The sequence below is a fragment of the Maylandia zebra genome, linkage group LG20 (assembly GCF_041146795.1).
Source record: "Maylandia zebra isolate NMK-2024a linkage group LG20, Mzebra_GT3a, whole genome shotgun sequence".
Lineage (NCBI taxonomy): Eukaryota > Metazoa > Chordata > Actinopteri > Cichliformes > Cichlidae > Maylandia > Maylandia zebra.
Window position 1 is genome coordinate 14,084,650 of NC_135186.1, and position 26,182 is coordinate 14,110,831.

The 26,182-nt window shown below is 40.4% G+C and overlaps 2 protein-coding genes across 2 annotated transcripts; one reads left to right on the top strand and one right to left on the bottom strand.

The window, feature by feature from the left end:
• Positions 1–2,775: 2,775 nt before the first annotated feature.
• Positions 2,776–17,909, top strand: zgc:171775 (STKc_p38 domain-containing protein). The gene is made up of 12 exons (XM_004565432.3): positions 2,776–3,022; positions 4,474–4,603; positions 5,430–5,488; positions 8,051–8,162; positions 11,011–11,040; positions 14,600–14,647; positions 14,826–14,940; positions 15,060–15,131; positions 15,897–15,976; positions 16,160–16,238; positions 16,479–16,652; positions 16,890–17,909. The coding sequence occupies exons 1-12, from the start codon at positions 2,889–2,891 to the stop codon at positions 16,949–16,951; spliced, it is 1,095 nt and encodes a 364-aa protein (XP_004565489.3). The 5' UTR covers positions 2,776–2,888; the 3' UTR covers positions 16,952–17,909.
• Positions 17,910–21,250: 3,341 nt separating this feature from the next.
• krt5 (keratin 5) lies at positions 21,251–25,841 on the bottom strand. Its single transcript, XM_004565433.5, has 9 exons — positions 25,198–25,841; positions 23,666–23,874; positions 23,509–23,569; positions 23,302–23,397; positions 23,012–23,176; positions 22,798–22,923; positions 22,444–22,664; positions 22,269–22,327; positions 21,251–22,135 (listed from the first exon to the last, which is right to left on the bottom strand). The coding sequence occupies exons 1-9, from the start codon at positions 25,726–25,728 to the stop codon at positions 21,906–21,908; spliced, it is 1,698 nt and encodes a 565-aa protein (XP_004565490.3). The 5' UTR covers positions 25,729–25,841; the 3' UTR covers positions 21,251–21,905.
• Between the last annotated feature and the right edge of the window lie 341 nt (positions 25,842–26,182).

Here is a 26,182-nt window from a genome sequence, read left to right on the forward strand (position 1 = left end):
AAAATATATGTATGTGAGAGTGACAATACATGTATGTGAGAGTGAAAATACATGTATGTGAGAGTGAAAATGTATGTATGTGAGAGTGACAATACATGTATGTGAGAGTGAAAATATATGTATGTGAGAGTGACAATACATGTGCATGGAAGAAGAATATATGTATGTGAGAGTGAAAGTATGAATTTTGGCTTGTACGGCCCCTCATAGATTTGTGACACTTCACCATGAATCCGTCATAAATGCCTTGTTTCCACTGTGAATTTGTTGGTGGTGCCACCTTTCACACAAGGACCATGCACAGATTTCTTCTATATATTCATATGAATCAGAAAAGCCAAAAGGGAACTCGAACATTATAGCTACAAATGCTGTTGATTAATGCACAGTTTACATAAGTAAAAAGAAAAAAACAACAACAACAAAAACACACACACACACACACATGAAGAGAGAGAGAGTATGCATTGTATGCAAACGGCTACCAAACAGCCATCATAATTCGTCATACAATGAGAACAGGACAAATCAACAATTGACACTGACGCTTGGACACTGCTAGCACGGGCGCCTACAGAAACGCAAAGCAGGAGCTGAAGCATCGCTGAATATGTTTCCAAACCAACTTCATTCTAAGCCAAAGACTAGAAAATATGGTGAAGCATGTCAGCCCTTTGGTTTCACCCGCACAAGTGCCGAGGTAGGTCTCCCCTGCAGAATTGCTTTTCCCTGGGTTGGGAACAGCGCTGGGCTGTTTAAATCACGGACAAACAGTGTCCCACATTCGTGATTTTTAGTTCACAAACACTTCTTGTAATGACTAGATACTCCTGACATTTTGGAGATGTTACTTCTTTATACAGTAAAGTTACAGCGGGATACAAATAATATCAGGCTGATCCCACGATTTGTTCCCCCGGTTCAAATCACGGACAAACAGTATCCCACAGCAGTTTATGTTTTTGAACCCATTTTGCACAGAGAGGCATTTTTTGAAAAATGTATTGATAGCAATGTTGAATATTATTGCACAGGAAAAAAACAACTACACGTAAAATAATCACATCGTGACGCCTCTGCCTTTGTAAATGGAGGGACATTAACTGCTTGTGTATGTAAGCGTGTAAAACCTGCAGATAGTCAGATTAATAGTATTTTGTCTCTATCTGCCATTCTGCAATTCATCTCATGTAAACAATAACGTGGCGCACAGTGTGACGTGAAAAAAGGCACATACCTTTGACTTTGCGTGACAAACTGTATTCCTCGTCCACATGTAAATGCAAAAAAAAAAGAGTTTAAAAAAAATCTCCGTTTTCGGTGATTCGAAACGTCGTTTACGTGTGGACCTGTGTAGGTGCGGACGCAGCATAAAATAGTTAGTAGCTTATTTTCTTACTACTTGTAATTTATTGTAGATTACATGTATTTGCTTAATTGTTTACTAAATGTTTGAGGTGTGAAATAAACCGCAATGGAGCAAAATATGGGTGTGTGTGGTTGGAGGATGTGTGCGTGCGCGCGTGCACGCGGGGCGCGAGAACATTTTCTTGTAAAACAAAGGGGGGCCCAGCAAAAAACGTTTGGGAACCACTGCATTATCCAATGACACATCTGCTTACCTGTATCTTTTGCTCGTTTCTTCTCCTCTTCTTTTCTCTTTTTTCTAAACTGAGGACTTGATGGCTTTGAACTTTTCTTGTCCATCTTCCATTGGTTTTAATTTTGCACTCCAGTATGAACACAAGTCCCCCAACTCGAGGATCACCACAACATAACCTAATAGACCTACACCTTAGTTCACAGATTCACTTTGTCTAAGGTGTATTTCTGGGATTTCACACAAACCAGGATTCAAATCATGAATACATAATTTACAACATTATGAATGAAATGTGCTCTACTTGGAAGCAGCAGGTCTCCCTCCTCTTTCGACGGGTTGTGTGTGAGACTTTAAATCATAGAACTGTAAATTATAAACTTTAAATTGTTATTGATCGCTTTACCCCGAGTCCTAAAGGGTATATTTTCTTACTGTTCTTATATTTATTATTTGTTTACTTGCAGAGCTGTAACTGGAGCCTCATCGTCTCCTCTCTCTATATACTGGACTTGTGTAGCGGAGATGACAATAAAGTTTACTTTGACTTCAGCAGCGAGCAGGCGCACCGAGGGCTCTCGCGCTCACTTTTCCCGTATAGAATTTCGAAAAAACATTGGTGCAAATTATAAGTCTGTTTCATAATGTCTGGTGTTTTCGTGTTTGTTGTTTTGTTTTTATTTTGTGTTATTTTGCGAGTTGGTTATTAGATGCTACTCCCCCGCCCTCTCCTCCCTGTGCCGCAAGCAGCAGGCGCACCTCGCAAACGGAGGGCGCCCTTACTCCCAGCAAATGGGCGATAGAAAACCGATCGGTGCCTGTACCATTCCCAATATGCGCTGGCTGAAAAAATCCCAAAGAGTGCAAGTCTGTCAGGAGTAAAGATTGGAAAGGGCTTCACCATCGTGACAAACTGTGTAAGACGCAACTTCAACAGTTTAAGAAAATGTCCCTCGGTGTATTTTGCTATCAATTTGTGTGTTTCATCATCTACAGTACATAATATCATTCAGAGAGTGTGAGTACTTCTCAGTAAGCAAAGATGGGACTGGAAAAATAATATTCAGCTTTGGCTCGGCTGAAAAGGTATATGTGGTTTTACAGGTCAGGCACGAGCCGATAACCCTCGATTCAGCTGCTCACGTGACCGGGGGCAGGCTACTAGGACGCGTGGGCGTGTCTCTATGCGGATCCTACCCTAGAGCTCACCTGTCAGGTTGCAAGACCGAGGCTGTAAAGAACTTTCTTGGTCAAAACCCGATTGGAGAACAAAAAAAACCCCAGCGCCATGGAGTCTCCAGTGAAGGATTCCCCGGTGAGACCGGGTTTCCACAGAATGGAGATCCAGAAAACGACGTGGGACGTCCCGCATAGATACGCGAACCTGCAGGCCATCGGCTCCGGAGCTTACGGGACAGTGTGGTGAGTTTACCTGGGCGATGGCGACAGTGCAGACATAATTTGTATCGCTCCTTTCCCTACTGTGTACAGAAAACTATAAAGTTGTTTTTGTTGTGTTTTTTGGTTGTCTTTTGGTGGCCTACGATTAAGTTTAAAACTGCCCTAAAAGGCTAAACATATTAAACTATTATTTGACGTGGTTTAGTACCAACAACGAATTCATCCCCTCTAGGGAAGTATTTATTATGGCGTTTTAAACACAAAATGTAAAAACAACAACAACAAAAATAACAAAAAGACCCAACTTCAACAATCATAAAGGATTTGGAAAACTGGTAAACATGTTAAAGTGTGTGGTAATATAATGATTTTCCATTAGGTAATGTTGCGTTTTAAAAACGGCTTAGTGTGGCTTCATTCCTCTCTGCTTAGTCTGAATATATTTAAATGATCGTCTTGAAATGTTTTTCACTAAGGTTTCTGAATTTCTTGGAAATTCATTTCGCTCCCTGAATGGGTCTAGCTGGCTTTCATCCGTTTCTGTTAACAGAAACACAATTGTCCGCCTGAGGCCACTCAGCAAGTCAATGCAGGTTCTCTGATATGACAAGAATCTCTCCACTAACACAGAAGAACCCAGCCTGCAGGAATCCAGGATATCCCAGACGTGGCTCTGCCTAATGATAAGCTACTGACAGACAGAATCGTATTACTGATATTATCATAAAGATTTTCGTTAGTGTTGCAGAATACGTGAATACTTTTCGAACGCTGCATTTCTGGCTTTACAGATAAATAGGTCACATAATCAAAGGCAACATAACATAATGTAAGCTAATGCAATGCATCGTAACAATGTAATGTTGCATTACGTAACATGACCTGATGTAAGATAACATAATGTAAAATAACATAATGTAATGTAACATAAAGTAACATTATGAAACAAGATAGTTATGTTAGGGTTGGACCTATTCTGGGTTATTTTTTAGGCATTTACAGTGCAGTACAGCGCTGGTAAGTGTTATTTGGACCACATGTGGCCCAAATATCCCAACACACCCTACCGCTGGCATATATAAGGCAGACCTGCAGTGGATTTGAGGCAAGCGCAGTCAGTCAAAACCAGATGTCCTGCATAGGAAACTGCAAATATGAGCAACATATGGACCAAACATTCATCTCTATGTTTGGGAAATTTTCATGGCTCATTCAGAGCACATTTCCAAAGAGCAGCAATACTTATCAGTGTTTAGTTAATGAATGGATTGGTCAGCCATGTGATATATATGTATTGTATTTGTTATTGTGTCAATGTATGACTCTATTAGTTCAATGACTTTATCAGCTCACTGATTTTTTTAGATTAGATTAGAATATTCAGCACCGAAATTAGTACAGATTAATAGCAGTGCTAGATTACAATGGCCACTGTGTTTTCAATCACTGAGTCTGTGGTTGGTCCCATTTAGCTCTGCCATCGACCAGAAGACCAAGGAGAAGGTGGCCATCAAGAAGCTCTACCGGCCTTTTCAGTCCCTCATCCACGCCACGCGGGCCTACAGAGAGCTCAGGCTGCTCCGCCACATACAGCATGACAATGTAAGAAAAGTCAATGAAAATAAGATGATTTATTAACATTAAGCATTATAATCCCTGTCATACAGTAGGTGCTTATGCTTAATCCTTACTCAGACAGCAAGGTCAGACTCTAGCATGACAGAAACATCTGAATTTGTCATTTTTCTAAGCTGTAAATTTGTAATTTGAATGTCATTAGAAGAACTCTAGTATATAAAATTAGTGCTGTCAAAGTGACTCTGTTGGGAAAGATACACATGAGTTAATTATAACCTTTGCTCTTTTTTCTCCTGTCTGGAAAAAAAGGTCAATTTTGAGGATAAGCACACTTTGTTGACCCTTCAACAAAAGCCCCATAATCTCATCAGTGGGCCTTGATGATCTAAGACTGTTGTGTATTGGTGGAACCCTCATCGCTCAGTATTTTCCTTGGAAAAACATTTAAATGAGTTTCAGCTTTGCTTCCATTGACATGTGGAAACATGTTTAAAAATGTGAATCACTTGTTGTTGTTGTTGTTTTTAATTCAAGCTTCTTCTTTTTTTAAACAATTTCTAACCATCACACTTTATTTTTAGATAGTGCAAAGAAGTTGGATCCCTTTGATGTTCAATGACTCACTGTAACAAAGATGTTACTTTTATTTACAGCTTTTAAAACAGGAGTCACAAAGTCACAAAAACCCAGAACCCAGAACTAGTAGATTTTACCTCCTATCCTACTACCAACACTGAACTGTATGTGACCCCCTGACAAATATAGAGCTCCTGAAGTGTTTCATACACTGTAAGTCTGTTCTTGAGCTATTGGTGTTTTACTAATTTCCTCACTGTGTTTTTCATTAAAGGTGATCTGCCTTCTTAATGTCTTCACACCTGACCCCACACTGGAGAAATTCCAAACATTGTAAGTTGAAAGTCAGGGGTAGCATTCTCCCACTAGTTGTTGCAACTTGTTGAGACCCCGCATGCATGTGTGCGCGTGCATGTACGTGTGTGTGGATGGATGTGTGAAAAGTTCAAAAAAGCTAGTGTGAGGGCAAGCTGATTCTTGTTTGTTTTGGCTGTCTTTTTAGCAGTTGTCCAACTGTGTCTCCACATGTAAAAAGCTTCAAATGCACTATTCAGCTCTGTTAATTTGAACAAAAACAGAATGCAGTGATTTACAAACCCTGTGTTTTAAACCCAAAAAAATACAAACACAATATATCAGATGCTAAAAGTAAGTAATTTTGATTATTAACCTCCTAAGACCCGAACTCTTACATGACATGCATCTTTAATTTCTCTTTGCTATTTGGGCTGATTGGGACCTGATGCATGTAAAAAGAAAGAATTACCTGATTTTGACTTCAGCAACACATTTCAGCAAAGTATGTATCTATAAAGTTAAAAACATACTGGGTAAAACATCTGACACTGTCATGGCAACAGGTCAGTAACACAACTGTGTTAAAAAAAATCCCAAAGAGTGCAAGTCTGTCAGAAGTAAAGATTGGAAAGGGCTTCACCATCGTGACAAACTGTGTAAGACGCAACTTCAACAGTTTAAGAAAATGTCCCTCGGTGTATTTTGCTATCAATTTGTGTGTTTCATCATCTACAGTACATAATATCATTCAGAGAGTGTGGGTACTTCTCAGTATGCAAGGATGGGACTGGAAAAATAATATTAAATGGCCAGGATCTTCAGGCTCTCAGACAGAAGCAGATTTAAAGCAGACACAGCTGTGTAGAGGAAATCAGAGCATGGGCCTATTAATCAACAGACATGAAAATAACTCAGCATTTACAGCCTGACCTCTCTTAGATAAGCTTTCTTTTAGTCGTCTTCAGGAATAGTTCTCCAGGCTTCTTGAAGGGCATTCAAAGCTCTTCTTTGTACATTGGCTGCCTTTCGTTCAGCTCTCTGTCAAAATGATCCCTCACAGTGCTCTAGTCCAACAATTCAAACAACACCATCTCTTAGGTACTGTGTCAGGTCTTTGCTGGTGTTTTTTTTTCCCTACAACATCGCTTTCAGATACTTTGTCCTTTGTCCTCCACTTGTTCAGTTTCCTCAAAACTTTAAGGACTTACTGCACGTCATGTCAGGATTTCAGCTAAAGGCTCTTTGGGAATGTGAGTGCAGAAATACTATTTTATGCCTGTTAAACTGTGTAAGCCAACTTAGCTCAACTAAAACATTAGAGCATATAATGCACTTTGTGACAGGCTGCTAGTTCCTATAACAATTTAAAATGAGTTCTTTGCTCAGTTGTCTGTTATGTGTAGACACAATACTAATTCATCCTGGTTTGAGATAGGTGACTTTTTTTAATGCCTGAATGGCTCATAGGTGACTTAACGAACAAAAAAGCATTCCTCTGCTTTTGTGCTCATTTTCAGTCCAGTCACTTATAAGGACTGGACTGAAAATATGCGAAAAAGCAGCCAATGGCCAAAGTTGATGCAAAAGAGAAGACGCAGCTGAAAGCAGTTAACGACAGGTGAAGATAATGAATGCAGGACAATGAACAGAGAGCAAACCTCTGCTTAAAAACTTTGCGTATTATTGAACATGTATCAATGTAAATATGCCAGACTTAGCCAGGAGGCTACCTTTCATCTCAAAAACAATAAATAAAAATTTGAGCAAACCATAAGCCAATGTAAAACAATGTAGTCCTGACAAAAAATACACAAAATAATACAATGAAATGCAAAACAACAGATAAATAAAAACATATAACATACACACATGAGTTACAGCTGCAGTACTGTTCCAAATCTCACTACATTTAACTGACAGCACCTGTTTACTGACTGCTGTCTGTCTGTCTGATGAACAGACAAGAGAAAACCTGCTAAGAGTGACAGTGTAGCAATACCACAACAGACCCGATGACCACACTTTCATGCTTTTGAGCATTTCACACTTTTTTTTCTTCTGGTTGCTGTTCACACACTCGGCTACAGCTCCACAGCTCACAGCTGACACATACACCACAACAACAACATCATTCTGACAGATAGCACAGCCTCTTTTGCCGGCGAGGTGCATCCATCTCCCTGCAGCGGCACTGCAGACTGTGCCCCGCCACAGACAGGGAATAACCACAACACGGCAAACACTGAGACATGAAGGCTATGACTATACAGCATACACAGGGGGACAAAGACACTCACTCAGAGACGGGACGAAGGTGGGCAAAAGACACAGATCCTGAGGTCATGAGATAACAGTAACATCCAAGCATGAACTGAAACTAAAAAAAAACAGTGCCAGGAAAATTTAAAAACATTTCACTTTGCAAAGTCACTGCTGTTCATTTCAGTTTCCACATTTCTAAACACATTTGTTTCAGGAAGCGGGGGCGCGACACAGTGGTAAATGTGCCACACCCCCCACATGCTGGTTTACATTGTCTTTGTGTTTGTATGTTTGTAAACCGCTGCTGGCCTCTCACTCTTGTTCTTTTCCCTCTAGTTATATGGTAATGCCCTTCGTAGCCCAGGATCTGGGCCACATTATGAAGACCAAGAGATTAAGCAATCGCATCGTCACATACCTGTTCTACCAGCTTCTAAGAGGCTTGAAGGTGAGTGCTTCCTTGATTATTATCAGTGGCTTAATGAAGACTATAACATTTTCTCAGTGGGGAGGCTGTTTAAGTGTGATACATTGAGCTGAAAGTGTTTGCTGGAGCGTCATCTCGCTCTCAGTTAAGCAGCGAGGGATGAAAGCAGTGACAGTGCCAGTGTTGTGTAACCCTTGTGGAAAGGTGAGATGTGAGGTGCTCCTTTTTGAGGTGCACTTCTTTCCATGCTGACGTCAATTCTTAGTAAAATCATGACGGCAGGTTGAAAATGGCTATTTGCCTATGGAAAAGATATATACAAATCTTATAAAGTTTGTATCTGTCTTGTGTGAAACCTGTATGAAAAGCATACAAGAGTGAAAACAGATATAAGATCCTTTGAAAAATTATATAAATGAAACTTGTATGTTTTGGATACTTACTAAAACAATATATGAAAGTAATGAGAAAGTGGCCACTCTCATGAGTAAATCATATAAGCCTTATATGATTCCCTATATGAAGTAGGCCACATCTTATGCAAGTCTTTTATAAGTTTTTACTATTTCTTTTCCATATGGGTAATCTTGAAGAATCTGCCTCAACTTATTGTACTGTCTATAACTAGGACCCAGTATATCTGGATCCAAGTCATGCCATAGATGTGAACATATGTGCTTTCAGAGATGAGCGCCTCCCTGTGGTTTGTATGCTGTGACTTTTTAAAAGCCAGATTGTCTAATTAGTGTTTTGCTAGTTGCAAGCAGTGTTGTTCTGTTTTCATGTTAAAAACTCAATTATAGTAGGTTTAACATTGAATTGATAAAGAAAGGAGAGGTACAGCTTTCACCCTGCTACTCCTCCATAACTTCACCTGATAGCAGTAAGTTTGACTCCCCTGCAGACATTATTCTTTTTACCCTTATCAAGGACGTTAAGACGATTGGTCACTTTGATCGACTGCCAAATCTTGAAGAACTATTATTATTATTATTAATATTATTATTATTTAATTAACCAGGCAACGTGGTTGCATAACTACTGCCTGATGTAATCAGACTGCCTGCGGTCTTTGTGGTTGTTGCTAGTGTTGTTCTGTTTTCTTGTCCTTGCTCACAAATTGCTTCTCATCCACAATGGGCGCTGGGTGCAGTCACTTTATCCCTGCTCAGTCTCCCTGAAAGCTGGTTTGTCCTTTGAGCTTTCACCTTCTTGCTCTGGCCCTCCTCAACATCATCCCCAGACGGCTATACATCTGTCTCACTCACAAATAGGAGTTAGTAAGTTCTGCTGTCCACTATAAGAGACATTGTATAAAAGTTTTGTTTTGAAAGAGTTAAAATTACTGTACAAGCTGAAATACTACTGAAGATAAGAACCTAAGGTTGAAGAAACCATCAGCTAACCTTCCTTGTAGCCATGAAATGTGGAAGCTGCAATGCTCATGATTTTTAAACGAAAGTCGACGTGCTCTGTTACACCAACCCCCTAAAATGTGGCATCAAAAGGAAAACCAGGATGTCCTCTTGACACTACAGTTGGACTCTGATACGTTGCATAATTTTTGGTCGATGGAGAGGTTTCAGACTCATGTCGCTCACAGAGGACAAGAATTAATTGCTGGATCTTAGAGTATATGGAATAGAATAGACTGACATTTATATATTGCTTTTCTAGTACTTCTTTCCAGTCAAAGTGCTTTAGGCTAAACACTTCAAACACTCTATCTGCCTCAGATCCATGGCCAATTTAGAATTGCTAATTAGACCAGCATACATGCCTGAGATCTGTCGGATTAACCCAGAGTCCCTGCAGGAAATTCGCACAAGCACAGAGAGGATGTGTAAGCTCCAGTTTAAAGCATGAATCTTCTTGTTGTGAGGCGATAGTGCTAACCGCTGCACCACTGTGCCGCAGTCAGCAAGTAACAAGTCTGAACTGAATGCTTTAAGGTAATAAAATACTGCAGCAGCAGCACAAGGTGAAACATGCAGAGTGAAAACGAAAGACAGCTTCCTAACATGACGAAATGAATGTATTCGCTCAAGTCTGTATTCTCAGATATTTACTGAGAAACATGACCAGTCTCTACGTCTTCAGACCGTGGTTGTCATCGTCCTCTCGGGCCTTTTGCTGTCACTGAGCTGAGTGGTTTCCTACGTTTTAAGAATGAACCAGATTGTTGTTTTTCAATGTTTCTCTGACAGGTTTACTGTGTTCAGCCTAAGTCCAGTGAACAGCTACCAAATCAAATCCAGACCTTTTATCTGCTTAATCGGCCTCACCTGGCCATGAACTACTTGTCAGAAAACTTTCCAATCACCACTGAAAATGGAGGACTGTATATAAATATGGTGTCTGGCATATTTGTTAAACCTTTGTTAAATCTTTATTCTTTGCGACACAAACTGAAATAAATCTTGCAAATTAAGATTGGGGAATCAGTTCTCTGGACTTACTAAGTTGTTCTAAATTCAGTCTATATTATTTAAATGTAAACTGTGTTTATTTTAAATACTCAGAGCACACCCAGCCTGTTCAGTTAATGGATGCTAGACTGAGTTAGCTTTACATATGCTTCTCATGTAATGCTCGTCAATGTGTAACCAGGATACTGTATGGAATTCTGGTTTCAAAGTGGGAAACAATGCCAGCTTTGTGTCTTTGAATTTAACTGCCAGAATCTTTGATCGCAAGATGTTTTCTTCTTGTTATCAGTGCTTCTGTGACATCACAGCAACTGGGTTTGCTGGTGCGGGTGGAGGCTTTGTTTACAGAGTAGTAAACCTGTGCAACTTCCTGCTATATTAAACATGACACATGCTGTGTTATACTGTGGGTGTAAACAGTTTCTTCTCTTTCTTCACAGTACATTCACTCTGCAGGGATCATTCATCGGGTGGGTATATGAACATTACTGAATTTTACCAGACTTACCGCATTCTCACTCAGAATCATGTTTGCCTCTAAAGTGCTGTTAGAAGAATAGTTTGGCATTTTGGGAAATCTACTTTTTTACCTTCATGCTGGACCAGTATGACGTTTGAGCTAGCTAACAGTTTAGTTAGCTTAGCATACAGATTGGAAATATTCAGCAGAAACTACCTTACCTGGGTCAGTGTCATTGTTTTTTTGTTTTTGTTTTGTTTCTTTTTTTTTTAGCAAAGAGGACAGAGACCTGCAGCCAGCATAATGAAACTTAGGACTCATTGCTCATAGTGTTAGCACCCATGTAGTATGTGGTCTAACAACTCAGCCTTTCTACTTGTTTTTATTTCAAATTAAATTCAATTTTATTTTATTTATATAGCGCCAAATCACAACAAAAGTCGCCTCAAGGCGCTTCATAGATACAGAGAAAAACCCAACAATCATATGACCCCCTATGACCAAGCACTTTGGCAACAGTGGGAAGGAAAAACTCCCTTTTAACAGGAAGAAACCTCCAGCAGAACCAGGCTCAGGGAGGGGCGGGGCCATCTGCTGCGACCGGTTGGGGTGAGAGAAGGAAGACAGGATAAAAGACATGCTGTGGAAGAAAGACAGAGGTTAATAACAGGTATGATTCAATGCAGAGAGGTCTATTAATACATAGTGAGTGAGAAAGGTGACTGGAAAGGAAAAACTCAATGCATCATGGGAATCCCCCGGCAGCCTACGTCTATTGCAGCATAACTAAGGGAGGATTCAGGGTCACCTGGTCCAGCCCTAACTATATGCTTTAGCAAAAAGGAAAGTTTTAAGCCTAATCTTAAAAGTAGAGATAGTGTCTGTCTCCCGAATCCAAACTGGAAGCTGGTTCCACAGAAGAGGGGCCTGAAAACTGAAGGCTCTGCCTCCCATTCTACTTTTAAATACTCTAGGAACAACAAGTAGGCCTGCAGAGCGAGAGCGAAGTGCTCTAATAAGGTGATATGGTACTACAAGGTCATTGAGATAAGATGGGGCCTGATTATTTAAGACCTTGTATGTGAGGAGCAGGATTTTGAATTCAATTCTGGATTTAACAGGAAGCCAATGAAGGGAAGCCAAAACAGGAGAAATATGCTCTCTCTTTCTAGTCCCTGTCAGGACTCTTGCTGCAGCATTTTGGATTAGCTGAAGGCTTTTCAGTGAGTTTTTTGGACATATTGATAATAATGAATTACAGTAGTCCAGCCTGGAAGTAATAAAAGCATGAACTAGTTTTTCAGCGTCACTCTGAGACAGGATATTTCTAATTTTAGAGATGTTGCGCAAATGGAAGAAAGCAGTCTTACATATTTGTTTAATATGTGCATTGAAGGACATGTCCTGGTCAAAAATGACTCCAAGGTTCCTCACAGTGTTACTGGAGGCCAAGGTAATGCCATCCAGAGTAAGAATCTGGTTAGATACCATATTTCTAGGCTTTTCAGGGCCGAGTACAATAACCTCAGTTTTATCTGAATTAAGAAGCAGAAAGTTAGCGGCCATCCAGGTCTTTATGTCTTTAAGACATTCCTGCAGTTTAACTAATTGGTGTGTGTTATCTGGCTTCATGGACAGATAGAGCTGGGTGTCATCTGCATAGCAGTGAAAATGTATGCTATGTCTTCTAATGATACTGCCTAAGGGAAGCATGTATAATGTAAACAGAATTGGTCCTAGCACTTTTTAACACATTACACCTCATTTTTTATTGACAGCAGTGTCTGAATCAAAAAATATTTTAAAAAGTCGCATGGGAGTAGACTTCATGACAATTCCTAACCTATTTTCAGATCTTTCAGAACTTTTTACTGAGATGACAGTGGCCTGCATCTCCTTGGATGTTTCAAAGTATTCTCCACTGGTAGATCCAGATATTTTTCACAGTTATCCCTTCTATCACACTGCAGGACTGGACAATTACTGTGCTATTGGGTCGGGTAAAGTGTAGAAAAGTTTAGGGCTGGAGTGCATGTGTGAAAATAGTTTCAAGAAGAGCTTAGTAACCCTTTTCACACTGATCTACTTCAGTTGACTCCAGTCCTCAATTTTGCATTTACATTGGGTACATTGGGCAAAATGAGACTTTATGTTTCTGAAAATGGTCCAGTGAAGTGATTTTGGCATATTTATACTTTGTCACACAGGCACAGTTAGCCTTAAAGCTGTAGTCCAGATATTAGACATAGATAATGGCATTAGAGCACAAACTTCACATTAAAAAAAGATAACCAGTCGAAATTTCTGAATGGTACAAAGTTGAATCAGCAAGGTGGTTAGCACTGTTGCTGCACAGCAAGAAGGTCCCGAGTTCAATTCCACCATCAGCCCGGGGTCTTTCTGTGTGCAGTTTGCATGTTCTGCCCGTGTTCTCCTTGGGTACTTCGGCTTCTTCCCACAGTCCAGACACATGCAGTTAGTGGGGATAGGTTAATTGGCCAATCTAAATTGCCCATAGGTGTGAATCTATGAGTTAATGAGTGAGTGCGAATGGTTGTCTCTATGTGTTAGCCCTGCAACATATTAGCATCCTCTCCAGGGTGTACCCTGCCTCTCGCCCTATGACAGTTGGGATAGGCTCCAGCGCCCCGTGATCCTGGAAAGGTTAAGCGGAAGCGAATGGATGGATAGATAAAGTTGGATTGTATTAATATTTTTTTAACATGAAATTCTTAGACTTAAAATGAGGAAAAATACTATTTTGCCATTTTCATTCAACTTTCATGCCAGACTGAAAGAAAATGCACATTTTTCATTTTTGAGGCCTACTGTCTTTGAGGAATCTAATAATTCAGGTTCATTTTAAAATATGCTCAAAGGCATTCAAAATGAAGCTACCTAACCCAAAGTATTAATGTACAATTGTGTTTACATAAAAATAAATGGAGCAAAATAATTAAGAGTAATAAAAGAGGGATTAGTAACTCATTTCATGCAAATAGTCTTGCAAGGCAACATGTGATCGGTTTTTGTGTTTACATTTAAAAACATCGTCCTGAGAGCTCTGTGTTTTGGCAGTGTTTCAGAAATAATTTTCTTCCACATGCCTGAAAATGAAAAGTAGACAATTCTGAGATGTCATTGCTTTTTACCAGCATTAAGGTAAAACTGTAAGTACAAGTTGTACACAGCTCTTGGAATGACCCACTAAACAGAAGAAACATTACCTGATACAAACATGGCCTCTTTCCCATCCCTGTGCATCCTTTTTTATAGCTCCTCCTTTAACATTTGCCTTCTCTTTGAACATCTTTAATGACCACACACCGACTTGACTGATTTCCAGGTCACAACAGGCCAATGGAGGAAACAAGGAGTTATATCTTAGATAAATGAGAGAAATACCCAAAAAGGATGCAAACATTCCTTTATCTCTAAGTAAAGAAGCCATTCAGAATGTTATTTCCCAACATGTTGAACTGTTTGGGTTTTTCTGTATTATTTTTTGTATTAACTGCTCATTTTTCTAAGGTTGTAATACACTGACTTAATGACTTAATGTCTTGTAGGATCTGAAGCCTGGTAATCTCGCTGTGAATGAGAACTGTGAATTAAAGGTAAGATGAAAGAAAAAAGCAGTATACAGTCAAAATCAGGAGTTAAAATAAAAAAAGATGTAGCAGTTAGATTTTTGATCTTTAAATAATTTTACCATCCTCTCATTCATGCTTAAAATAGGCAAAGCATTTCATTTTAACTGTAGATGAAGATGCAACAAAATATCTTTGATCTCAGATTCTGGATTTTGGCCTGGCAAGACATACAGAGAGTGAAATGACTGGTTACGTTGTAACACGGTGGTACAGAGCACCAGAGGTCATATTTAACTGGATGCACTACAGCCAGACAGGTAATAATGTTGTTTACCTTCAAAGCAAATAGTTATTTGTTTAAGATATAAACAGACTGTTGCAACATGCTACAATGTGCTAATACTCAGGTCCTTTTTTGAACTCTTCTCCTCTGCAGTGGATGTCTGGTCAGCTGCCTGTATACTGGCTGAAATGATCACTGGCCAGGTGCTTTTCCGAGGACAGGACAGTATCCACACACATTTTAATGAAACTGTATGCTCAGTTATGGGAGACACAACCCAGCGTGATTTCTTTTTATTTGAATGTTAAGGAAATAAAAAAAAAAAGTCAGGTGAAGCACTGTAAAAGTTTGTTATTCCTGGTGTCTCGATGACCAGAAAGCTGAGAGTAGGTTATCGCTAAAATCTACGTCTATATTATGTCATTGCCCCAATCTTGACTCAAGAGTTGGTGATGTTTGCAGGAATATTTAGTCAGTTTTCTATCTATTAAATCCATCACTCAAGTGTAATGCTAAAACTTTTAATAAGGTAGTAATAATAATAATGATGATAAGGGAAGAAAAGACAAGACGGGAACAACAATGATATATTTTTTTAACAGTCCTTTTTGAGGTAGGACAGCACTGAACTCTTGAGTATGTGATGATGAAATCTGGCCTCCCTTCTAAGAACATAGCAAGCTTTAATACTTACCTTAAAGATTTTAATGAAAAGCTCCCAGAGAACTGGACACAATAGGAAGTCTTTAAGGTAACTGGGTTTTTACCATAGATAAATGATCTACTGTACATAAAGGATTGATGCGGCCATCGTGCTATTGACCATTCGTTTTGGACTTTGTATTTTAAAGCTTCACTAGCACCATGTTAGTGTTTTGAAGCCGTATTTATTTGAAAGTGCTTTCAGCTAATGCTGGCAAGCATACTCTGCCAACAGATCTACCTCGTGCATGTTGAATATTCTCAGCCTTTCTTAACGAGCTTGTTCAGGTATCGATCAGCTGAAGAAGATCCTCCGTCTAACAGGGACTCCAGACTCCTCCCTGGTGCAGAAGATGCAGAGTAAAGATGTGAGTTTTGCAGTCAGGTGTTTTTAAAAGGCTGTGGAGCTGCAACAGTTGTTTCTGGAAGGGCTTTGTCTGCGTGCCTTACTTTTTACACTCTCCATGTGTTGCAGAGATTTTAGTTTGGCTGTTGCTGCTGATCTTTTCTGTTTTATAAAGCTCTAACAGGGAAACAAATGTGTGTTTCAGGCACAATCATATGTGCGAGGTCTCCCTCCACAAAAGAAGAAAAACTTCAAGGAAGCTTTTCCAGGCTTGGATGACGATGGTGGGCTGCTTTATTTTATTCACATCTGAAATCTTGAGTAGTTTTATTTACAAAGATGTTCCCTCACACTCCACTTAGATTAAAGCTCAAACCAGATATTTCAAGTATGTGTATATGGAGAGTATGGCTGCTGAATCCAGTGACGCACATTTTACATGTGCGATGAGTAGATTTTACTGCAGTGAATCTTTGAATTAAAAAAAATCTGCTTTAAAGTGTTTTGTGTCTTGATACATCCAGTTATAGACCTGTTGGAGGGGATGTTGCTGCTGGATCCTGAGGCCAGGCTGACAGCTAAGCAGGGATTGTCCCACCCTTACGTGGCTGAATATCACGACCCAGACTGCGAACCAGACTCTCAGCCCTATGATGACTCCTTCGAGAGCCTGGAGCTCGCTATTGGCGAGTGGAAGAGTAAGTGCAGGTGTTATGTTGGAGAATGGAGATGATGGAAACGTTGCCAACATGTGAAGACATAATTTATGAGTACTGTGTGTGTGTGTGTGTGTGTGTGTGTGTGTGTGTGTGTGTGTGTGTGTGTGTGTGTGTGTGTGTGTGTGTGTGTGTGTGTAAAATGAACAGAATTCTAATACTATCCAAATTTCAGTCATATTTTTTTAACACTGCTTTCCTTTCTTTCTTTCCAATCAGGTCTGATCCACATGGAGATCATGACTTTTGACCCTGACCACCCTAGTATGACAGCCATGTAGATCCCTTCAACTGTTTATAATATATGCACAAAGTGAAAATTTGTCATATAACATCTTAAAAGTGTTTTGGTGCATCTGATGTGTATTGCAGTTAAAATGCATTTCAATACAAGGCAGCTTTATTTTGTATGGCGGCCTCTACAGGACAATAGCAAAACTAGAGTCTGTAAGAAGTAACAATAAGAGTAATATTCTTTCATTGTGGATTACTTTGATACTTTCACTATGCAATGAAAACAAATGTGTTTGCAAGTGTGGTTGCACGTAAAATGCATTTGTGATTCAAATGTAAGTAAGCTTTAGGAAATGCACAAATGTTATGTTGGAAGTGGCGCTTGTGGATATTATCTGTTCAATGACCTGTGGTGTTTGTAATAACTTAAACCACATTTAGAATGAAAGGCAAACAAAATAAAATACAAGTACAGGAAGCAGTTCATACTTAACATAACAACATTGCAACATTTGTTTGTTACGCTGAAGCGGTGTCTGCTCATTTCAGTAAGGATGAAATGTTTTTTTATTATTGAGTATAACTTTAATTCAAGGTTTTTATCTGACACGTCCTGTGTCAGAATGTTTGGAAAGGAAATGCTAATTAACAAAGAGTTTAGAAGATTTCAGTCCAAGATTCCTTTCACATTTAATAACACTTTATTTTACTTATCACTGAATTGTCAGTGGGAACAGACGTGTGTGACAAAGTCAAGATCAGGTTCATAAGTACAGGGGTTTATGGTTAAAAGCTAGTTACAGTCACTTTACATGGGCGTATTTGTCTTTCTGTAGGTTTTTGTGTCATGTATTCACAACAAATATGGGTATATTGTGCAATGTTACTCTCTTCATTTCATAATGATCCTAATCATTTACACTGTTTTGTTTATCTTTGTTTTTTTATTACTTCTGTCATCTGATTTCAAGAAGAAAAAACATTTCAATAAAAAAATAAAAGTAACTGTCTGTTTTCTATTGTGGTTTCAGTTTAGTTTCAGTAGAGGGCAGTATAGCATTACAGGTATGAAGAACAAAGTTACTCAGTGGTGGCTTATACCTGAAGTGTCATATCTTACACATAATAATAATAATAATGCTAATAATACTTCCCCCCTTTTTTGCCTGTCCCATACAGCACTGTATAATCAGAACTGAAGGCCAATAAAAATACCCAACAGATTTTATTTTCCCAAGTGGATCATTATGGCTTTACCACACTGTTCCACTTGTTTGATCTTTAGTATTTATTTGATTTTTTTTTTTTTTTTACTTATTACAATTGGAACAGACATGACTGGTGGATAGGAAAGGGAAAGACTTTGTCAAGAGAAGTTCAGGAAACGGAGAAGGAAAGAAAAACAGGTTAAGAGGTACAGAGCGAAAAGACACTAAAAATCAGCTGGAGACTAAAAGAAAACAAGTAAAGAGAACAACATGGTAAGGAAACCAAAGCAACAACCTAGATGCCTACTGAGCAGCACACAAGACCGTCAATGGTCGATATGCTTAGAGGCAGCAGGCAAGGAAGATAGTGTGTGTCTGTGAACACCCGTGTGCGCGAGTGCACTTGTATTCAGAAGGTTTCTCCATGTAACTATCTAATAGTAGGTGTGGGGACCCAAAGCCCTGCTTCCCAGGACATGATGCAGGCATGGAGGAGATCCAGGCCCTAGACATCTAGAGGGCCCCCAGAGAACGAGAGCCCAAGAAGGACCACCGACGGGGCATCCTCGTCACCCTTCTAGAAAAGAGCTGAGGAGGAGCCTTACATCCTCGGGCAGGTTTTCCTATAGAATGTATATAAATGATGGACATTGTGTCTGCTAACATCTTATTGTAGTTTTTTGAAATTATGTGTCACTGTGTAAAACTGAGGGACACTGCAAGCTCATTTGTATTCTAATTGTGAGCCAATACTTCATCCTCATGTCTGACTGATCTACAAAATTATCTTGTATTCAAAGAGATTAAAGTAGCAGTTAACTCAACTCACTGTGCCAGCCATTAAAAAAAACAAACATTTAAATGCAGCTTTATTTCCTGGTCATCCCAACCTGCAGTCCACCTTACTTGATGTACCTCATCCTCATTGATCAATGAGGTTTGAGCAAACTAACCTTGGAAGTAACGTTTCTTCAGGGAATCGTCATCCATCTGCACGATGTCACAGACTGCAGCCATGGTGGATAACAGCAACTCAACAAGTTGGAACAAGAAGCAGCAGATCTCACCTTCGTAGGGAATTCTGATGGTGATGATCGGGCATGTGTTTGACATTCTGTAAGAATACTTCTAGGATATATTCATGACTGTTTTATTTAGTTTACTCATTGAGGCTAAGGTAACTGGTGACCTTAAGGGCAAAAATCCATGTGCTTCTCTTATTTTGAGTTGACTGACTTAATCCCCACCTCTGGTTTCAAAGCCAAAGGTTTATATACCTGATACTCTTATGGTTGATTCATCACTATGATGCGCATCCACGTAGCTTTTGCCCGTAGCACTATTCAAAGCACAACAATATCTATGCTCATCCACCCTGTCCAAATAATGTCCCAATTTTTCTTTATAATGCTTTCAGGACAGTCTCTCTGCTGTAGCATGAGACAAAGTGAAGTTTATGAGTTTGCTCTGTTTTGGTTTACAGCTGAGTGCTTGGCCGCTCCAGAGACAAAACTTTGCTGTGAGTCAGACTGTGATATGCACCTATTTTCAGATCAGGACAAATGTGTGCACTGGTGTAATTAAAACAGATGGATTTATTTTGATTTTTTTCCCTCCCTATAAAGGTGAAGGTAGTGCAGATTTCAAAAGGTGAGGGCTCCCTCCATCTTTAGTCCACAGTCTGAGGTTCAGGGTAACAACACTGTTTCTTAAAACTTCAATCATGAACATTAAAAAAGGATGAAAACACCCACAACAGTCCAAACTATTTCAGTTTTATCTCTTTTGAAGTTACAGTGTAAGTACTAAAATATACACACAATAAAGCTGAAAACTTGATAATAAAAAGAAAGCAGTGAAATTGTGGCACACAAGATATCCCAGTTAAAGAAAATAGGAAAGTGAGGAAACTCCAATCAGTCTAATATGTGCTGCAGTGCTGCAGCAGAGCTAGGCTGCAATGCACAGCATTTAATGAAGGTAGTGGAGGGCCCTGTGTACTGCTTTCAATCAGGAAGTGCAGCTTTGTTAACAAGCTGCTGCTGCCAAGGAAAAGTTTACATAAAGAACAAAGCAAATGTGCAGTACTGATACTGTGGGGATCACTCATATTGTGAACTGTTACAGACTGCTTTACTGATGCTCCTGATTTTTAGCCCCATTTTACAAGCCTCTACTGCAGACACAAACATCTATCATGCCACACCCAATCACCACTCCAGTGTAGTCCTGTGTGCTCTCCTGTTTCAGGGTTCTGCACGGGCTTGTTGCATTCATCTCACCTTAGTCAAACTTTTGGCAGACCTGCTTACACATATCTGCCGTGTCATAGGTGTGGGCCGCATATCATACTCACAGGGCTTCCCGAAATTTGTCGAAAATGTAGCTTAATAAGTTTTTAACATATCTTTCTAGCATGTATCTGTCCCAGACAATTGATCATCCATCGGCTTGAATAAGTGCCCGCATGATATATAGTATGCAAAGTAAAAACCATCAGGTGGATAAGTGAAACAATATAATTATGCCTATAGAGTCACTTCCATATTTGCACTGCATATCAATGTCCTATATTAAAGAGAATTCCAGCTCTGTCATTTTGAGGAGCCTTTTGAGGGCTGAATTATTTTTTTGTTTTGTATTTTTAGATCACTATAAAGACAATAAAGGAAACCTATTTGGTTATATTTGGTTTTTCTGTCATATAATGTGGAATTTAAATATGATCCAAGTTTGAAATATTGAATCCAGTGTGTGTGTGTGTGCGTGTGTGCGTGTGTGTGTGTGTTTGTGTTTGTGTTTGTGCGGTGTCTGCATTTTTAGCCTTGGAGGTTTCCGTTTGCTAGTCTCTTATCCACAAATACTACTTGTTTGCTTATTTATTAATACTTTTCACTTCAAAATTAAACTGAAGATTAACACTGTGTTGCCCTATAATAACTAAGCAAACCAGTTACATTTGTATAATGTAATGTAAATAATGTTCCATTATTTTACTATTATTTGCTTGACTACATTAGTGTTGTGTTATATCAACCGTATTATTTCAGCAGTTTCAGCTACAGCTAATCATGAGTAAAAAGTTTGGGACATTCAAATGTTACAATAGTAAGAATTCACAGGAACAAGATCTGGAAATGTATGTGAACACAGATTTATTTCAGTTTTGTTGGTACAAATTCCCAATAAACCTGGAAGTTCCAGTCAGCCTGATCCTTTTTAAAACATTTTTATTATTCAGAGTGAAAATAGAAGTAAAGCATGATCACAACACCATTTATTTACTGCAGTGGAGAAATCATTTTTCTCTTAACACAGGAGAAGAAATATGAAAGTGTTTCATGTGGCTGCTTTTGATGATGTCAAACTGCATAACAAAATGACAGATATTAGAAAATTTCCTGTGGTGCCATTTTGTATACAATAGTAGTTGCTTTGTAAGGATTCTCTGTCCTGACACTACAAGGATCCTCTTGTATGCACAACAGCACATCCAACAACTAAAAGACAGCCAGGCTGACTGATCAAAGAAAGACAGGACTGACTCACATCTTTGCTGCTCACAACAATCTCTGTACCTTTCTGCTTGAATTTGGATTTAATGTCTCTAACTCTCTTTGGGTATGTGGTGCCATTACATGGATCGGCTGTCTTTGACTTGTCAAGCGTATATGTTTCTGAGGTTGCTCTGTGCATGCAGGGAATGACAGGGCGGGGTTTATGGAGGTCATGATGAGGAGAAGAAAAATAAGAGAAGAAGAAAAAATGGATTGGAAGATGGCCACTGGTTCTGTTAACGGCGGCTGGAATAGGATGAGCTGACTCTTGTTTTTGAGATGCTAGAGGTGCTGCCACTGCCAAAGCCGCCCACGGAAATACCGCCACCGTAGCCCATGCCGCCGCCGCCCATTCCGCCACCGAAGCCACCGCCGCCTCCGCCGCCCATGCCGCCACCAAAGCCTCCGCCGAAGCCGCCGCCGAAGCCGCCGCCACCGCCTCCGCCGCCACCACTTCTTCCACCACCTGGTGAGGAGAAGAACACATTTGTCAGGAGAAAGGCTTTAAATTTAGTTTTTTAGGTAAAACTTTGGAACTCTGATACAAAACAAACAACAACAACAAAAAAGCCCAAAATGCTGTATATGTTAATACATACCGAAGCTGGTGCTTGTGGACTGCACATGGATGGTTGCGTTTCCACCACCAGAGGCAATCCTACAAAGAAGAACAAAATGTAACAATTTGATGAGCTGGTAATGTCATTGTCACCATGAAAACTTCGTTTAGCTTCTCCTGTGTTTTAGAGGATTATTTATTTATTTATTTCTTACCTTGATTCCTCTCCTTCCAGCAGTTTCCTGTAGGTGGCGATCTCAATGTCCAGAGCCAGCTTGACGTTCATGAGCTCTTGGTACTCGCGGACTTGGCGGGCCATGTCCTGCTTGGCTCTCTGCAGGGCCTCTTCCAGGTCCTTGATGCGGACCTTGGCGTCCTTCACAGCCAGCTCGCCACGCTCCTCTGCCTCAGCAATCTGGGCCTCCAGGTTGGCACGCTGGGAGGTTGGAAAATTAGCAGAAGCTTTAAATGTGATATTTCTCATTCACAATGCTATCTATGTGTTTAGCATTTATGTTTAACACATATGTAAGAAATAATCTCATCAGCTATGCAGAAACATGCATTACCTGTCCCTTGACTGCCTCAATCTCATTCTGAAGGCGGCTAATCATGCGGTTGAGCTCAGCAATCTCACTCTTTGTGTTACGAAGGTCATCCCCTGCCTGGTTTGCATTGGCCTGCATCTCCTGGAACTGAAGGAATCAGATTGAGAACAAGTGTTATTCCAGATTCCACAGACCAATCCACTTTTATTTGACTTGGCAGACTCTCTCTACCTACCTTGGACTGGTACCATTTCTCAGCTTCCGCTCGGCTGTTGTTGGCGATGTCCTCGTACTGTGCCTTGACTTCAGCCACAATGGAGTCCATATCCAGGCTGCGGCTGTTGTCCATCTCCACAATGACAGAAGTGTCCTTGATCTGTCCCTGAAGCTCAGCAAGCTCCTGTGAACAAGACACAAGTTCTTTTAAAAAAAAATTGAACTGAAAGATTAAAAAAAAAAATAGTACAAAATAAACACATCTGTGTGTGCCACAGTGCCATTCAATGTTTGTTTGTTTTTTCTTACAGCTTCATAGATAGCTCTGAGGAAGTTAATTTCATCCTGAAGAGCGTCAACCTTGGCCTCCAACTCAATTTTGTTCATGTAGGCTCCATCTACATCCTGTAAAGGAGGATAAAGTAGACTGCATTAGTCACGGCGCTTGCAGAAATGATAATTTATGCATCATCTATCATCATTATGACAACTTTTTAATGGCACATCCATTCTCACCTTCTTAAGGAGCACAAATTCGTTTTCGACTCCAGCACGCTTGTTGATTTCATCTTCATATCTGTCGCAAAAAATGCAAGAAAAATGAGCTGAACACGATCAGGCATCATCTACTGGAAGTCAGCTGCTGTGTTCATTGTGACTCGTGGGAACTCACTTGTTCTTGAAGTCCTCCACCAGTCCCTGCATGTTTTTCAGCTCAGACTCCAGCTTCATCTTCTCATTGCCCAGCCCGTCCAGCTGTCTGCGCAGGTTGGCAATGTAAGCTTCAAACATGGCATCGATGTTGGAGCGGGTGGTGGTCTGCTCCTGCAGCAGGCTCCACTTGGTCTCCAGCATTTTGTTTTGCTGCTCCAGGAAGCGGACCTAAATGGTGATATAATTTGACAAATTTAGATCTGCAGTCATAGAATAGCAATACTTGCCTTGAGGTCCTAGACCGGCTTGTTTTTCTCTGGAGATCCATCAGTCCATGGATCACGTGTAACTTTCCCACATTAAAAACTCTCGCAGGCAAAAAAATGCCAACGACCATATTAAAATTCCTCACAGTGCACGACTGTTCTAGACACACTGCACTGTGGAGCTTGTTTGTGAGACTTAGAAGATCAACCATTGTTTGATTAAACAGTAGAGCCCAAAGGTCCATTTCTGGGTGTGTCTTTAAGGTGCCACACCCTCCTCCAACCACTTGACATCAGCGCTCCCTCGCCTCCAGGATGCATACTTTCACTGATTGAACGTGCCTGCCTCAACCCTCACCAATTAATGTGTCACACCTAAAGATATTAACTGTTATGTCAAATGTACAATGCGCATTATACTTTAGTTTAATATATTATACTAAACAAAAATGTTCTTTAAACATCTAAGCCATTTTTTCCTGCTATTAATGATTGTTTTTGTGATGCTTTATTGCAGTAATATACCGTTTTATTTGAAATTTGAAATAAGGAGTCTTCAAAGGATGAGATCAGGTTACCTGTTTGAAGACAGATAAGGTGTGGCACGTAGCGCGCAGAAAGAGCTAGCTCAGCATTTTCTCATACAGGGTGTGGTTAGCAACTTTGCCATTACTGCCTGAGAGAAACGGTCCCTCATCAATGCATCGTCTTTAATTAAACATGAAACTGCATGTGGGAGAATTTAAAGTAAAAGCCTGTCACTTCTTGCTGCCATGGGAACAAGTGATAACCAGATCCCTCGCTCCTCTCACCTGATAATGCAGCAGTAACTGGATATGACCGCTCTACTGTTTCCATGCTTTCACTCTACACAGAGACAGCTTGCAGGCTGTGCTCATAATGCAATTTTAAGGAGCATCATGTTGCTTAGTTTGAGGGGTGAATTTTAAGCAAATCACCCAGCAGTTCTCAACATTCATCAGCATTCAGTTAGCATTTCCAGGTTTAGTTAAGCTGTTGCATAATATTTAATGAGCTCAAGGGCCCTTTCAACAAGAGCCTGCCTTTGCATCTTTTTCTAATATATTAGAAACCAGCTTCAGGATTTTCATTCTGCTGACATGTTGTGAGACTAAAATAAAAGCTAGACAAAACCTTTTTCAATATCAGATAGGAAACGTGCCACTCACCTTCTCAATGAAGTGTACAAAGCTTTCAGTGCAACTAGAGTAGCTCCTGCTTGAGAAGAATAAAACGGCCTGAAACTTTTTTATGAAACTCTTACCTTGTCAATGAAGGAAGCAAAGCGGTTGTTGAGAGTCTTGATTTGCTCTTTCTCCTGGGTGCGGACAGTCTGGATGTTGGGGTCGATCTCAAGGTTATAGGGGGCCAGTAAGCTCTGGTTTACTTGGACTTGCGTGATCAGAGGCACTGATCCAAAACCTCCTGGACCACCACCACCGAAACCGCCTGCACCGAAACCGCCGCCGCCGCCACCACCACCACCGAAACCGCCCGCACCAAAACCACCACCACCCAAACTAAGACCACTGCCACCACCAGAGGCAAAAGAATAACTACTGAAACCACCACCACCACCACCACCACCACCACCGCTAGCCATGCCTGATCTGAGCATTGAGGTTGATGATGACATTATCATTGGCCCCCCTAGATTGACAGATCTTGAGGAAAAACTTTGTCTTCCTCCTCCTCCTCCTCCTCCTCCCATACGGAAACTACCACCACCACCAGCTTGTCCACCTCCACTATAGCTGCTCCGCACAACTTTTGTGGACATTCTGGTCGACGACATGGCTGGTTTCTTCTTAAGAGGAAGGATTCAAAGAGAAAAGCAAAGAGAGAGAGGTTTGGGAGCGTAGTGGAGCCCACTAAGAGGAAGGTCAAGTCCCTCTAAGTGTCTTGTCTCTGTCTACGATGGATTTTTATCTGTCTCCAGCTGAGGAGGAGGTCCCGGTAAGCTCAGCCTCCTCTGCGCCTCCCCTCAACCCTCCTCCTATTACCTGGATCCTGAAAGGTGTGCTTGCAGGCAGTGTAGATTGGCTCAGCCTGTCAGACAGGTAATAGCGCCACCCCTGTAAAGCGATCTGGGCTTGACACACCCAGATGCTTGTAGAGAAACAGCATCAGAGCCCGAGCTGGGAGGGCAGGAAAGGCATTTGGCAAAGACTCTTTTTGTTGATTAGCTAGGGGTGTTCTGTGTACAGGGTGGGGACCTGCATACTCACTGTGCCACCTTTCTTTTCTCT

Bases quoted from the DNA above. Each gene is read 5' to 3' on its own strand.
- zgc:171775 (XM_004565432.3), top strand. From the start codon at position 2,889: ATGGAGTCTCCAGTGAAGGATTCCCCGGTGAGACCGGGTTTCCACAGA. The intron at 11,041-14,599 runs GTGGGTATATGA...AATGTCTTGTAG, and splicing joins CTGCAGGGATCATTCATCGG to GATCTGAAGCCTGGTAATCT. The intron at 16,653-16,889 runs GTAAGTGCAGGT...CTTTCCAATCAG, and splicing joins CGCTATTGGCGAGTGGAAGA to GTCTGATCCACATGGAGATC.
- krt5 (XM_004565433.5), bottom strand. From the start codon at position 25,728: ATGTCGTCGACCAGAATGTCCACAAAAGTTGTGCGGAGCAGCTATAGT. The intron at 22,924-23,011 runs GTAGGTAGAGAG...TGATTCCTTCAG, and splicing joins AGAAATGGTACCAGTCCAAG to TTCCAGGAGATGCAGGCCAA. The intron at 22,136-22,268 runs GTATGTATTAAC...TCTCCTCACCAG, and splicing joins GTCCACAAGCACCAGCTTCG to GTGGTGGAAGAAGTGGTGGC.